Source organism: Podarcis vaucheri (genome assembly GCF_965113315.1).
Source record: "Podarcis vaucheri genome assembly, chromosome: 16".
Classification (NCBI taxonomy): domain Eukaryota; kingdom Metazoa; phylum Chordata; class Lepidosauria; order Squamata; family Lacertidae; genus Podarcis; species Podarcis vaucheri.
Genome location: NC_138754.1, coordinates 3669373 through 3684512, shown reverse-complemented (window position 1 = coordinate 3684512; position 15140 = coordinate 3669373). Strand labels below are relative to the sequence as shown.

The 15140-nt window shown below is 50.3% G+C and overlaps 1 protein-coding gene across 5 annotated transcripts in view; it reads right to left on the bottom strand.

The window, feature by feature from the left end:
• SETDB1 (SET domain bifurcated histone lysine methyltransferase 1) overlaps positions 1-15140 on the bottom strand; it is a 41789-nt gene that overhangs the window by 4044 nt on the left and 22605 nt on the right. For all 5 annotated transcript variants that reach the window (XM_082202063.1, XM_082202066.1, XM_082202065.1 and 2 more), the window contains exons 13-19: positions 13784-14386; positions 11933-12049; positions 9368-9537; positions 5024-5622; positions 4415-4443; positions 2902-3022; positions 2427-2586 (exon numbers count right to left, since the gene is read on the bottom strand). In XM_082202063.1, coding sequence (XP_082058189.1) covers positions 2427-2586; positions 2902-3022; positions 4415-4443; positions 5024-5622; positions 9368-9537; positions 11933-12049; positions 13784-14386 — 1799 coding nt within the window. The remainder of the gene's footprint in view (positions 1-2426; positions 2587-2901; positions 3023-4414; positions 4444-5023; positions 5623-9367; positions 9538-11932; positions 12050-13783; positions 14387-15140) is intronic.

Here is a 15140-nt window from a genome sequence, read left to right as displayed (position 1 = left end):
TCATGCAGAATACCATATGACTTGACATTTTCATCCCCAAAAAAGTTTTTGATTTGAGGTTCCACTGAAATGAGGCTGCACTTTAATGTTTCTATGTTGTATTTTAATCTTGTTTTCCAAACTGTATTTCAATCAGCTGTTTTTATATTTGGTGTTAGCTGCCCTGAGCCTGGTCTTGGCTTGGGAGGGGGGGTTATAAATATTTATTATTATTATTTTTATTATTGTTATTAGCCTGAATATAAGCCCCACTCCCCCAATTCATGGCAAAGCAGTGCCTGCCCTGTGCATAGTCAGGAAGGGAGAGAACAAGGAAGGGGAAAGGCCACCGCCAACGCAGCGTAGCTCCCCCTCCCACCCAGGAGCAGCGAGGAGTGGAGCGGATTATATTTGGGTATTTTATCTTCTTTTTCTCCCCCCCCTCCAGTTTTAAAGGTGCAGCTTATATTCGGGCCGATACGGTAATTAACAAATCATCAGCAAAACCATTACGATGTATAAAACACTGTTAACGCAGCAACAGCTAAAAAAAAAAAGCAAGCCGTATTTTGCATTCCATAAGACACACTTTTTTCCTACCAAAAAGTAAGGGGAAACGTGTGTGCGTCTTATGGAGCGAGCGCAGGCTGCGCAGCTATCGCTGAAGCCAGAACAGCAAGAGCCGCTGTGCAGCTATCGCTCTTGCTCAGCACAGCTATCTTTAACAATCCGTCGTTTGAGAACAGAAATGCTTATATGAAGAAGTGTTATTGGGGGAAAAAGACAACCTAAAAGTTGTTGCTGGCGTGCCTCCCTTAGCCATTGGCTGAGCTGTGGTGACATCACAGAAGGTCAATGGAAATGAACTGCTTCAGCGATAGCTGCGCAGCTTGCTCTGGCTTTTTCGGGAGGTGGGAGAAGGGACGGAGGGCAGCCCCTCTGTCCCTTCTCCCACCTCCCGGAAAAGCCAGCATGAGCCGCTCTCTCTTTAAAGAGCTGCGCCGAGTGAGTGAGCGTGTCTGCGGCTCTTCCTGGCTTTTCTCGTTTTCCTCCTCTAGAAACTAGGTGCGTCTTATGGAGCGACAAATACAGTGAGTTGGCTGCCTCAACAGCTGGAAGCAGCGACGCTTCTGAATCTCAGTTGCCTCAGAAGGCTCCCTTTTCTGTCCTTTTTAAAAAAAACCTTTTATTGATAAATGCAATACTCACAAACACAAACCAGAACACAAAACAAACTTATTATAGATACATACACCTCTCAACTTAAGATTACCAAAAAAGAAAACAAACATAAACTAAACATACAGACATAAATTGTGACTTCCCTCCACCTATATGCGGCTTCGATTCTTTTCTTCTTTTCGCTGTTATCAATATTATTTTTGACTATCTCATCTTGTACCCATTTCTTCTTAATTTTTTACTCTCTAAGTTTCATCTATTGCATATTGATATATTAATACCAGAACAATGTTTTTTGACGTATTCGTTCACGCTAGTCCAGTGTTTTTCAACCACTGTTCCGCGGCACACTAGTGTGCCGCGAGATGTTGCCTGGTGTGCCGTGGGAAAAATTGAAAAATTCTAAAGTTTTGTTTTTTTTTATAAAAAAGTCAAATTTTCGCCCACTAGGCGGGCGCTGGACTATGTCCACCCTATTTTCCATCCGTCCTGGGTGGGGATCAGATCGGATGGGATCGGATGAGAGCGGACAGGGGGTCCGCTCTCATCCGATTCCCCATAGAGAGCAGCGGGGCTCTGACATTTCCCTCTCCGCACACAGTGGTGGTGTGCCTCGTGATTTTTTTCATGAAACAAGTGCGCCTTTGCCCAAAAAAGTTTGAAAAACACTGCGCTAGTCCACTCATCTATCAGTTTTTGGTATGATTGGCCTCTTACCACTGCTGTTAAGTCTTGCTGATTCTATATATTCACAAAATCTTATTTGCCATTCTCTTATTGAGGGAGTTCTTTCGCCCTTCCAATATTTTGCTATAATCATTCTGGGCACAGTGGTTGCATATAAGAAACCCTTTTTTCCTAGCGGTAGGAATGTCAGTCGATGTAATTCCCAAGAGGTACGCTTCTGGGTTTTTTTTTACATGATATTTTAAGCTTTTTTTTTAAGCTCCTCTTGAATGTCACTCCAAAATTGTTGAATATACAGTGGATGCTGCAGGTTGTGAACATGATCTGAGCAAGATACACGGCCGCAACCCGCAGTGGCGCATCTGCGCACGCGCGGGTTGTGATTTGGTGCAGATGTGCAAAGCTTGATTTAGTGCTTCTGCGCATGCGCGACCGCCAAAACCCGGAAGTAACCCGTTCCGGTACTTCCGGGTTTCAGCGGTCCGCAACCTGAAAATACGCAACCTGAAGCTTCTGTAACCCGAGGTATGACTGCACACACAATCGCCTCCCCTCTCCCGAAACGCGGCTGCGCTCACCCAGCCCCGAAGAGCTCTTCTTGCCGTCTGGCCCCGGCTCCTCTTCCGACCCGGAGGAGATGGTCTGGATGTCGTCACTGTCGTTGCCCTGCGCCTGCCTCGAGGTGCCGCGCCCGTTGTCGCCATCGCTGTCCGTGCTGCTGGAGAGCATCAGCACATCCTGGCGGTGGAAGAGAGAGAGAGAGAGAGAAGTGGGAGGGAGGGAGGGAACGTCTGCAGCCGCCCCTCTCCTTGGCCAGCAAGGAATTCCGTTCCTTCCGGGCAGCTCAGTTTAAAGTGGGTATCGACAAGCTGGAACACAAACCTCTTTTGTTCTTCATATGCCCCCCACTTGCAGGGGGCTGGACTACATGACCCTTGGGATCTCTCCCCACTCGACAATTCTGAGTCTATGATTCTAACACAAAGCTTTGTGGAAGGATAACAGCCTGCCCACAGTCCTAAAAGTTCTTAAGATAATTACATCTACGGGTACCTGATGGGACTCTGTGTGCCTCCGGCTCTGAAGCAAAGCCGTCTTGCTGATTGGCCTCCGGATTCCTTCGGGGACCGGCGGGTTTGGATTGTAACCGTACAACCTGCCTGCACCGGGCACCCTGGGGGAGGACAGAGGAAGGAGTTAGCTGCTCACACAATGCTTCGCCGCAAGATGCCAGCAAGCCGCAACCGCCACGTAAATAGACAGCTGATATATGGCTGTGGTTCCAGCACTGATTTCCGCCCCCCCCCAATTTTATTTTATTTACTGTAATGCAAAAGTAATACTCAGTGTAAATAGAAATCAGTCCTCCCTCCTTTCCCTGAACCGCAGTTTAGGATTCACGTAGCATTTCTTGAACGCACAACATAGGTTATGTATAAGATACAGAATCTTCTGTTTAACACAATATTCAGTGTACTATAATGCATTATACTAGTTTTTTTCCCCTCCGCAGCATTCATTGATTCATTTTTATATAATTTAGAACAAAAACAATTGACTCCATTAATTGTTTCTTTTTCTCAAGTGTAAGAAATTAAGGCGTCCCCTTAAAACATTTTCCTTTTGCTTGGGCATTCGGTCGTTTAAACCGCACGCGGTTGTGGAGAGGAGAAAACTCTTGGCTGTTGCCGTTTTAAAATTGGGATTAACATTCTGTAAGTTTAATAGTTTGTTTTATGATAGCCATGTCGTGTTTGTACAGTTCAGAGGACTTTTAGCCAGCCTGGGCTCTGGGTCAGGAGGGGGGTAGAGTTGAAGCAATAAATGATAAAGAAAAGACCCAGTGTGGTGTAGTGGTTAAGAGTGCAGGACTAGGACCAGGGAGAGACCAGGGTTCGAATCCCCCCCCCCCGCTCAGCAATGATGCTTCCAGAGTGCGACCTTCTCAGCTTATCCTACCTCACAGGTGAAACTGGCTGAAGTGACTGGATCATGTCTGAATGTTTGTCAGATGAGAATGAAAAACAACCCTCCCCGCACCTAGAAGGCTAGCATGTCAGGGGAAAGAGGTTCCCAAAGTGCAGCCCGTGGACCACCCAGTGGTGGCCCCAAAAGCTTAGCTCAGCTGACATGCTGCATTAAGCATTCATATTGATTTCTAACTGTGTTTGCACTGCCTGCCTGAATTCTTAAGACTATATTTTACTGTATCGCAATTAGAATTCTGCAGAATGAAAATGGTAACGCAGTACAGAAAATGAACGCAACATTAGAAATACAATGAAACACAACATCTAGCACTTGCTGCAATGGGCAGAAAAGTCCCTCAGTGATATTCCATTGATATGTGGTGAACAAGGGTTTGGGGAAACCTCTGAGCTGTATCCTTTTGCCCCTGCCCTTGACATGCTAGCTTTCTGCTTGCGGGGAGTTCTTCAGCTGGTAGAAAGTTCAGAAACACTCCCGACTCTTTTCGCAAGAGAGACAGAAATCCAGGAGCCGCCAGAGCTGCTCTAAGTTACCCAAAGGAAGAGGAGAGCAGAAGAAAAGAAAAAAGAGAACTTACAACAGAGGTTTGCTGTGGTCTTCGGGTTCCTGTGGGAAAGAAGGGCGAGAAAGAGGAAACTGTAGCAAACATTTAAAGGTAAAGGGACTGTGGGGTTGCGGCGCTCATCTCGCTTTACTGGCCGAGGTCATGTGGCCAGCATGACTAAGCCGCTTCTGGCGAACCAGAGCAGCACACGAAAGCGCTGTTTACCTTCCCGCCAGAGTGGTACCTATTTATCTACTTGCACTTTGTGCTTTCGAACTGCTAGGTTGGCAGGAGGAGGGACTGAGCAACGGGAGCTCACCCCGTCGCGGGGATTCGAACCGCCGACCTTCTGATTGGCAAGTCCTAAGGCTCAGTGGTAACCCACAGTGCCACCCGCGTCCCTAGCAAACATTTAGGCAGAAATATTTAATAAGAGTTGGCCTGCATTGCAAAATATAGTCCGCTGCCCCCACCAAGCTCTGAGGGACTGTGAACCGGCCCCCTGCTGAAAAAGTTTGCTGACCCCTGAGCAAAATCCCCTGCGATGCAGAAATCATGGGTGTAGTCCACGTGTTTCCAAACCCGACAGAGAGGGCCGCCAAAAATCTATCCACAGAACACTGCAGGGGAGAGGAACCGTACCTCTTTCTTCTTCACCTCCAGCCCGAAATCGTCCCGGCCTCCCGGTGCCGCCTTCTCGCCGTCCGGGGGCTCGGCCTTTGCGGCCTTGGCCTCGCCCGCCTCGTGCGTGCGAAACGAGGAGCGGCTGTCGTTGTCCTGGAAGCCGTCCGCCATGGTGTTGGAGCTGAGCCAGGAAGCTACCTTGTTTTTGGAGGTCTCCTCGGAGAGGGGGGGCTTGCAGTGGGCGGCCTCCTCGTGGCTGGCCTGCCGGGCCAGGCCCGAGTCCTTGGAAGCCGTCTCGGAGACGCCGTTCTCCCGCTGGCCCCGCGTCTGCCGCCGGGTGGCGTAGCTTCGCCAGACTGAGCTGGTGCTGAAGTCCTCGTCTTTGCAGAAGTTGTCGTCCGAGCTCTCCTCGTTGGACTCCTCCTGCTCCTCCGAGCCCGAGTTCTCATCCTCGTCGTCTTTCAGGTTGACGCCGCTGCTGTCCGAAGAGCACTTGGCCTCGCTTTCGTAGCCCTCCTTCGAGTTCTCCACGCTCTCAATGTGGTCCAGGTTGGCAAAGTATTCGTCGCCCATCTCTAGGCCCTCCTTGTCGGCAAAGTCGTCCGTCAGGATTTTACCTGTGGGGCAGCAAGGAGAGAAACAGCAGTCGGGAGGAGAAAGAGAGAGACCCTTATTGCTCGGCTTGGAAACATAAACCTTTGCAAACTCAAGACACTCCCGTTAATTGAAATTGAAATACTATTGAAATTGAAATACTATTGAAATTGAAATACAGTGGTGCCTCGCAAGACGAAATTAATTCGTTCCGCAAGTTTTTTCTTCTTGCGAGTTTTTCGTCTTGCGAAGCACGGTTTCCCATAGGAATGCATTGAAAATCAATCAATGCGTTCCTAGGGAAACCGCCTTCAGACCAGGTCCGGGGACAGTCTGTCCCCCGACCTCTTCTGAAGGCTGGGGGGGGGCAAGGGCTTTTCTTCCCACCGCCAGCCTTCAGAAGGCTGTTCTGAAGGCTGACGGTGGGAAGAAAAGCTCTTCTCCCCACCTCCCGCCCCGCAAGCTCCGGGAACAGGAGGGCTTTGCTGCCGACCGCCAGCATTTTAAAAGCCCCCGTTGTCCCGGGGCGATTTTAAAATGCTGGCGGGCAGCAGCGAAGGATTCGCTGCCGCCCCCCAGCATTTTAAGATCGCCCGGGACAGCGGAGAAGTCTCCGCTGCCCCGGGGGCTTTTAAAATGCTGGGGGTCGGCAGCTGTCCCAGGAAGGCAGGCGGGGGGGAGCAAAGACTTTTGCCCCCCGCCGGCCTTCAGAAGAGGTCCAGGACCTCTTCTGAAGGCCGGCGGTGGGCGAAAGTCTTTGCTCCCGACCGCCAGCATTTTAAAAGAGGCCCCCGGAGATTTCCCTATGGGCTTTCTTCTTGTGAAGCAAGCCCATAGGGAAATTCGTCTTGCGGAACGACTCAAAAACGGAAAACTCTTTCGTCTTGCGAGTTTTTCGTTTTGCGAGGCATTCGTCTTGCGAGGCACCACTGTACTTTATTGTCAATTGTACAACTTGCATAAGGTCCGTATAGTTCAAGCTCTGGTTTTCCCAGTCGTGATGTATGGAAGTGAGAGCTGGACCATTAAGAAGGCTGATCGCTGAAGAATGGATGCTTTTGAATTCTGGTGCTGGAGGAGACTCTTGAGAGTCCCATGGACTTCAAGAAGATCAAACCTCTCCATTCTGAAGGAAATCAGTCCCGAGTGCTCCCTGGAAGGACAGATCCTGAAGCTGAGGCTCCAATACTTTGGCCATCTCACGAGAAGAGAAGACTCCCTAGAGAAGACCCTGATGTTGGGAAAGATGGAGGGCAGAAGGAGAAGGGGACGACAGAGAATGAGATGGTTGGATGGTGTTCTTGAAGCTACCAGCATGAGTTTGACCAAACTGCGGGAGGCAGTGGAAGACAGGAGTGCCTGGCGTGCTCTGGTCCAGGGGGTCACAAAGAGGCGGACACGACTAAACAACTAAACAACAAAACAACTTGTATACAGTGAGATTACACGAGCACACCCCACTCCGCACTCTTAGTCTTAATTCCCCTTGTTTACTGACGCACACCCACCAAACCCGAAAGTCAGTTGCCCTGTTGTTATCTTTTCCTTCAGCAGCCTAACAGCCCATGGATAGAAGCTGTTCTTTACCCTGTTGTGGCGACTAATCCTGCCTCTGTATCTTCTGCCCGAGGGCAGGAGATCAAGAAAGTGCCGGCCAGGGTGTGAATCATCCCTGAGAATTTTCCTCACTCTCCTGAGGCAACGTTCTTCCGCTATTTCATCCAGCGGATTCACAAGACAGCCCATAATATCTTGTGCTGTATTTACCACCCTCTGTAGGCACTTCCTATCAGATGATGTCAAACCAGCGTACCACACCGTGATGCAGTAGGAAAGGACACTTTCTATAGTGGACCGGTAGAAGGAGATCATCAAATGTTGATTGACATCGTTCTTTCGCAATATTCTGAGGAGATGGAGTCTCTGTTGGGCTTTCTTAACCACCTGGCTTGTATTTATTTTCCAAGTAAGGTCTTCACGGAGATAAACTCCTGGGAATTTAAAGGAAGAGACTCTCTCTACAAAGCCCTCCCCGATGTACAGCGGGCTAGCTAATTGTGAGCTTGTGAGTTCAAGATACGAAGTTTATAAAGCTGGAAATAGGAAGTTTATAAAAGTATGCACAGAATGGGGAAAGCTTTTTCCTTCCTCGCTTATGACACCAGATCACCAAACCGTCTGTCTCGCCTGATCCAAAAATTGGTTTACTTTCCAAGAGCTCCAGATCTGTCTAATAAATATCTTATTGTTCAGCTGTTAGCTGCTCCTGAACTTGTTATAGCCAGACACTGGAGAACTCTTTAATACGGGCCTTTTGGAAGCACTATTGTCACAGACACGGGGCATCATTCTTATGGATAAACTAACAGAATCTCCGTACTGGAAGAAGACACGCAGCTTCCTATACAAGGTGGTTTCATTTTATTGACTATGCTGAATTTATTTCACATGCCTGCTTCTGATGGGACACTGGAATGAGACATCTGTTTGATTTCTTCTCCTGTACGGCATCAACCTACGTCTGCATTCCAGTGTACTATTCTTTAACACTATCTCTGTACTCCAGGGAGGGGGTTGGCATTACGTTTATTGTTTCTTCAGGCCTGCTATATCTGAAAATCAGTAAAATATGAAGGGTGAGGAACACTAAAACTTCTGGACGTCCAATGAAGCTGAGTGTTGGAAGATTGGGGACAAATAAAAGAAAGGACTTCTTTTCATGCAGTACAAAGTTAAAGTATGGAACTCCCTCCCACAGGAGGCAGCAATGGCCGCCAACAATGTGGTTTGCACATTTATAAACCATGGTTTGCTTAGCCCAGGTGAGGTTTATTCGAACCATGGTTTGTTCAGCCAAAGTGTGGCTTATTTGAACCATGGTTTGTTTAGCCTAATTGAGACTCATTTGAACCATGGTTTGTTTAGCCGAAGTGTGGCTCATTTGAACCATGGTTTGTTTAGCCTAATTGTGACTCATTTGAACCATGGTTTGTTTAGCCTAATTGTGACTCATTTGAACCATGGTTTGTTTAGCCGAAGTGTGGCTCATTTGAACCATGGTTTGTTTAGCCTAATTGAGACTCATTTGAACCATGGTTTGTTTAGCCTAATTGTGACTCATTTGAACCATGCTTTGTTTAGCTGAAGTGTGGCTCATTTGAACCATGGTTTGTTTAGCCTAATTGTGACTCATTTGAACCATGGTTTGTTTAGCCGAAGTGTGGCTCATTTGAACCATGGTTTGTTTAGCCTAATTGTGACTCATTTGAACCATGGTTTGTTTAGCCGAAGTGTGGCTCATTTGAACCATGGTTTGTTTAGCCTAATTGTGACTCATTTGAACCATGGTTTGTTTAGCCGAAGTGTGGCTCATTTGAACCATGGTTTGTTTAGCCTAATTGTGACTCATTTGAACCATGCTTTGTTTAGCTGAAGTGTGGCTCATTTGAACCATGGTTTGTTTAGCCTAATTGTGACTCATTTGAACCATGGTTTGTTTAGCCGAAGTGTGGCTCATTTGAACCATGGTTTATTTAGCCTAATTGTGACTCATTCGAACCATGGTTTGTTTTCTGCCAGGGAACCACAATGTGAAGCCATAGCGTGCTGTTAGCTTGTGAGCCACAGCTTGTTTCAACCATGGTTTGGCGCTATGTCTACGTGCAGCGGCCTTGCTTAATCCCAGTTCCTTTGGCACATGAACGCTGCTCTTTAGGGCAGCTGCCCCACAGATGGAGAGGCAGAGGCCCCAGGCCCTGCGCCCCGTACCTGCGTAGATGCAGACGAAGGAGCCCCTGGCGATGTCATCCAGGCAGCGGATGCCCCAGCCCTTGTTCTGCGTCTTGAAGAGCTGCAGCCGGACTTGCAGGCCGTGTTGCACCAGGCGGTTCGTGCACATGTTCCGATTGCACTTGCAGCGCTTGTTGCACTCGTAGACGCTGGCAGAGCCCCAGGAAGAAGAGGGGAGAAGATGCAGGGAGGGTCAAGCAATGGAAAGGGTTGCTCACTGGGCCCAGAGAGTGCGCCTGCCTCAGCCATCTTACAACAAGAGAAGGCAACGTTCCCAGAGCCAGGAAGCTCCCTTGATCTCGAGCCAAGCCACTGAGGCCCCTCTAGTGCAGGGGTCAGTAACCTTTTTCAGCAGGAGGCCGGTCCACTGTCCCTCAGACATTGTGGGGGGCCGGACTATATTTTGAAGAAAAAATGAATGAATTCCTATGCCCCACAAATAACCCAGAGATGCATTTTAAATAAAAGCACCATTCTACTCGTGTAAAAACACGCTGATTCCTGGTCCGCCTGCGGGCCGGATTTAGAAGGCGATTGGGTCGGATCCGGCCCCCGGGCCTTAGGTTGCCCACCCCTGCTCTAGTGTTGACCCAACTCTGCAGGGATTCAGGCAGGGGACATTCCTGGCCCCACCTATAAGCCCTAGGGATGGGGTCTGGGACCTTCTGGTTCTCTGCAACTGAGCTACAGCCCTTCCTCTAAAAAGAAAGAAAGATTCTAGTCCTCATGCTGCTGAGTGAAAGCTGGTTTGGTGTCCAGCACTGAACGGACTTCCTCGTCAGGCCCAGAGAGTGTGCCTGCTTCACCTTTCTTGGTAACAAGGGCTGGCAATGTTCCCAGAGTCAGGAAGCTGCCTCGTACTCAAGTCAGGCCACTCGGTCCATGTAGGTCAGTACTCCTGATCTAGTCCTCTTTCGCTGGAGGTATTTAAGCAGACATCGAGCTACCGTCGGTCAGGGATGCTGGAACCACGTCCTGCGCTCATCAGCCAAGGGGGGGGGGAATAAGGAACCATCATGGGAGTACACAAGCAAGCATATAATGTCTGGCCAAAATTTGCTCCCCAGGAATTCCTTCCCCTTGTGGTTCCTGGTGCCTCCTTCTGGAACAACAAAAGACAAGTCCCCTCCATCTTTTCAGCAGACTTTCAAATCTCTGGGGATGGCTTCCCACCCTCTCCTCTTACGCTACTCCTCTCCAGGTTATAACAGACTCCTTCGCCTGCTTCTCATGCAACTAAGGTAAAGGTAAAGGTAAAGGTACCCCTGCCCGAACGGGCCAGTCTTGACAGACTGTGGGGTTTGTGCGCCCATCTCACATTTATTGGCCGGGGGCCAGCGCTGTCCGGGGACACTTCCGGGTCACGTGGCCAGCGTGACATCGCTGCTCTGGCGAGCCAGAGCCGCACACGGAACGCCGTTTACCTTCCCGCTGGTAAGCGGTACCTATTTATCTACTTGCACCCGGGGGTGCTTTCGAACTGCTAGGTGGGCAGGCGCTGGGACCGAACAGCGGGAGCGCACCCCGCCGCGGGGATTCGAACCGCCGACCTTTCGATCGGCAAGCCCTAGGCGTTGAGGCTTTAGCCCACAGCGCCACCCGCGTCCCTCATGCAACTAGGGCTTCCCAAAACCACTTGCAATCTTGGCTGCCCTCCTCTGGTCAGGCTGCAGAGCAGGGCATCAAAGGTCCGTATAGTTGAAGCTCTGGTTTTCCCAGTAGTGATGTACGGAAGTGAGAGCTGGACCATCAAGAAGGCTGATTGCCAAAGAATTGATGCTTTTGAATTCTGGTGCTGGAGGAGACTCTTGAGAGTCCCATGGACTGCAAGATCAAACCTATTCATTCTGAAGGAAATCAGCCCTGAGTGCTCCCTGGAAGGACAGATAGTGAAGCTGAGGCTCCAAGACTTTGGCCACCTGATGAGAAGAGAAGACTCCCTGGAAAAGACCCTGATGTTGGGGAAGATGGAGGGCACAAGGAGAAGGGGACAACAGAGGACGAGATGGTTGGACAGTGTTCTTGAAGCTATGAAGATGAGTTTGACCAAACTGCGGGAGGCAGTGGAAGACAGGAGGGCCTGGCGTGCTCTGGTCCAGGGGGTCACAAAGAGGCAGACACGACTAAACAACTAAACAACAAAGCAACTTGTATACAGTGAGATTACACGAGCACCCCCACTCAGCTCTCTTAGTCTTAATCCCCCTCGTTTACTGACACCCACCAAACCCAAAAGTCAGATGCCCTGTTGCTATCTATTCATTCAGCAGCCTAACAGCCCATGGATAGAAGCTGTTCTTTACCCTGTTGGTGTGACTAATCCTGCCTCTGTATCTTCTGCCCGAGGGCAGGAGATCAAGAAAGTGACGGCCAGGGTGTGAATCATCCCTGAGAATTTTCCTCACTCTCCTGAGGCAACCAGCATGAGTTTGACCAAACTGAGGGAGGCAGTGGAAGACAGGAGGGCCTGGCGTGCTCTGGTCCAGGGGGTCACAAAGAGGCGGATACGAGTAAGCAACAACAACAACAACAACACAAGCTTACCCTGTGGGGAGGCATTCTTCTAGTCTCTTGTACAGGAACCCGGCATTTGGGTTGGTCTGGCCCCCTGGGGTGCAGGCGGTCGCTTGGATCGTGAGCTGGTGGCAAGCGCATTTGGACCTGTCGAGGAGGAGGGGGGAAGTGTGGGGCTCAAGTCAGGAAACCAAACCCCCAGCTGTAAGGCCAGGGAGCGCCCCAGGGGTCTCTGCACAGCAGCCCCAGAGTGGTTTGCAATCCCACCTCCCGTCCAGCTGGAGAACACGGCCAGAACAGCTCTTTTAAGAATTGGCGCCCAAGTTCAATTCTGTTTCCCCCCCATGCTTCCATCCCTTTTCCGTTGTGTGTCGGGTCTTTAATTTAGACTGTAAGCCTGCGGGCAGAGATTGCCATCTTTTTAACAGATGGCACTTAAGTCTCCCTGGGAGCCTTTGCAGCTGAAGAGCAGGGCAGAAACTCTCCAAATTAACTGAAATAAATAAAGAAATATAGTGTAGTCACATTTGTGGATTTAAAAGGTGCTGTGAGTCACTTGAGAGACCTTCTGAGTTGCAAGCAAGAAACGAGTCCCATCATAATTATACCCCCACTGCCACCAGGTGCTACATAACAGCCGCTCTGCATTTGTTAGAAACCGATCTCCCCGACTCTTGATATCAGGCAGGCAGCTGTGCTGTAACCTTTACTGCGACAGCTAAAATTTCTGTTTAGACAGAGCCCATTCAGCCACGCAGAACAGGACTCTCCTCATCTGTGATTCTCAGCAGCTGGCAGCACCTACAGCAGCCATTCACTTGCCTTCCGTTCTTAGAATCGTAGAATTGTAGAGTTGGAAGGGACCCCAAGGGTCATCCAGCCCAACCCCCTGAAATGCAGGAATCTAGGTGGGGCTCAAACACACAACGCTGAGATTGACCTGACTGAGCTATGATGTACGTTTTGATTTTTTCTTGGTTTACTGTTGATTTTTATCTTTTGAATATTTCTAAGACTTGTTTTTAACCAACAATTTCATTATTCTATTCTCTTTCTAAACTGCTCGGGGTCTTAAAAACACACACACCGTTGAGCAGCATATAAATAAACAAATACAGCCGTACCTTGAAGCCAAATGCCTTGGCTCCTAAACAAAATTGGCTCCCGGACGATCGAAACCCAGAAGTGAGTACAGTGGTGCCCCGCAAGACGAATGCCTTGCAAGACGGAAAACTCGCTAGACAAAAGAGTTTTCCGTTTTGGAGGTGCTTCGCAAAACGAATCTCCTATGGGCTTGCTTCGCAAGACAAAAATGTCTTGCGAGTTCCTGCGGGGTTTTTTTCCTCCCCCCCTTTTTCTAAGCCGCTAAGCCGCTTATCAGCTGATCCGATAAGCCGCTAAAAGCTGCTTATAGCGCTAATCCGCTAATCCGTCAATGGGCTTGCTTCGCAAGATGAAAAAACCGCTAGACGAAGAGAATCACAGAACGGATTCTTTTCTTCTTGCGAGGCACCACTGTATTCCAGTTTCCAAACGATTTTCGGAAGCCAAACACCCGGTGCAGCTTCTGATTGGCTGTAGGATGCTCCTGCAGCCAATCAGAAGCCATGCTTTGGTTTCCAAATGGTTCTGGGAGTCGAATGGGAGTCAAGGTACCACTGTACAGGCAACAACTAGGTGCATCCAACTGGCGTGGCGCATACAGCGCCGTTCCCGGAAGTGGCCGGAAGAGGGGGGTGGATGGGATTACACATATGGGGGTCAGGAACACAACCCCCACGCAAAACAAGTCATTGCTGCAAATACCTGCAGGGCCCTCCAGCTGAAACAGGGTCCTTCCCACCCACCAGCCGGTTTTGGGGAGAAGAGGAAGCCACTCACTTATCCCGGCACCCGTCCTCGCAGTCACAGCCCACCAGGAAATCGGCGCCGGTGTTGATGTAGACCCCCTTCCCAGGGATGCGCTCCTTGCTGTACGCCACCTGGGGCGGGGCGGTGTTGTCGATCTCGTTGACGCAGGAGAGGGGGACGTCCTCCTTGCCCATGGTGATGTCGGGGATGTAGTAGAAGGGCTTGTAGGGCTGGAACTTGCGGTCCACCAGGACGTAGGGGTCCAGGCAGAACATCTCCAGGAAGAGGAAGTCGCAGTTCGTCTCGAAGAGGTAGCGCTCCACCTCCGCCATGCTGCGCAGGCACAGCCCGCACGGCGTCTTGTAGATGACGTGGAAGCCCGTCTTGCGGTTGATCCGCCGGCGGGCCGTCATGCGGCGGAAGTCGTACAGCAGCGGGACAAGGAGGGGGTTCCGGCTGCGGTGCTGGTCGGTCTGGAAGGGGCGCGTCCGGGAGAGGCAGGTGTAGTTGCAGACGTGGGGCAGGTAGAAGAGCTTCTCCACAGGGGCCCGGTAGTTGGGGTCGTTGGGCACCCGGTCCATCATGCCGTAGAACTGCGGGGTGGGGCTGGCGGAGGGCTGGGCGCCCGAGAACCTTCCGGGGAGAGAATTGGGGTGGGGTTGGGGAAAGAGGGGGGCTGGCAGTAAGCACAATGGGTGCAGCTGGTTCAGGATCCACCCACCCGCCCCCGCTTTTCAGCCGCCGTTGGCCTGCACAAAGCAGAGTTACTCATTTTGAGGCACTTCTATTCTGCTGTTTGCATTTGGATTTGATATCCAGCTTTATCACTACCCTAAGGAGTCTCAGAGTGACGCGGGTGGCGCTGTGGGTTAAACCACAGAGCCTAGGACTTGCCGATCAGAAGGTCGGCGGTTCGAATCCCCACAACAGGGTGAGCTCCCATTGCTCGGTCCCTGCTCCTGCCAAGCTAGCAGCTCGAAAGCACATCAAAGTGCAAGTAGATAAATAGGTACCACTCCAGCGGGAAGTAAACGGCATTTCCGTGCACTGCTCTGATTCGCCAGAAGCGGCTTAGTCATACTGGCCACATGACCTGGAAGCTGTACGCCGGCTCCCTCGGCCAGTAAAGAAAGATGAGTACCGCAACCCCAGAGTTGGCCATGACTGGACGTAATGGTCAGGGGTCCCATTACCTTTAAGGAGTCTCAAAGTGGCTAACAATCTCCTTTCCCTTCCTCCCCCACAACAACCACTCTGGTGAGGTGAGTGAGGCTAAGACTTCAGAGAAGTGTGACTAGCCCAAGGTCACCCAGCAGCTGCATGTAGAGGAGCGGGGATGCGAACCTGGTTCACCAGATTACGAGTCTACAGCTCTTAACTACTACAC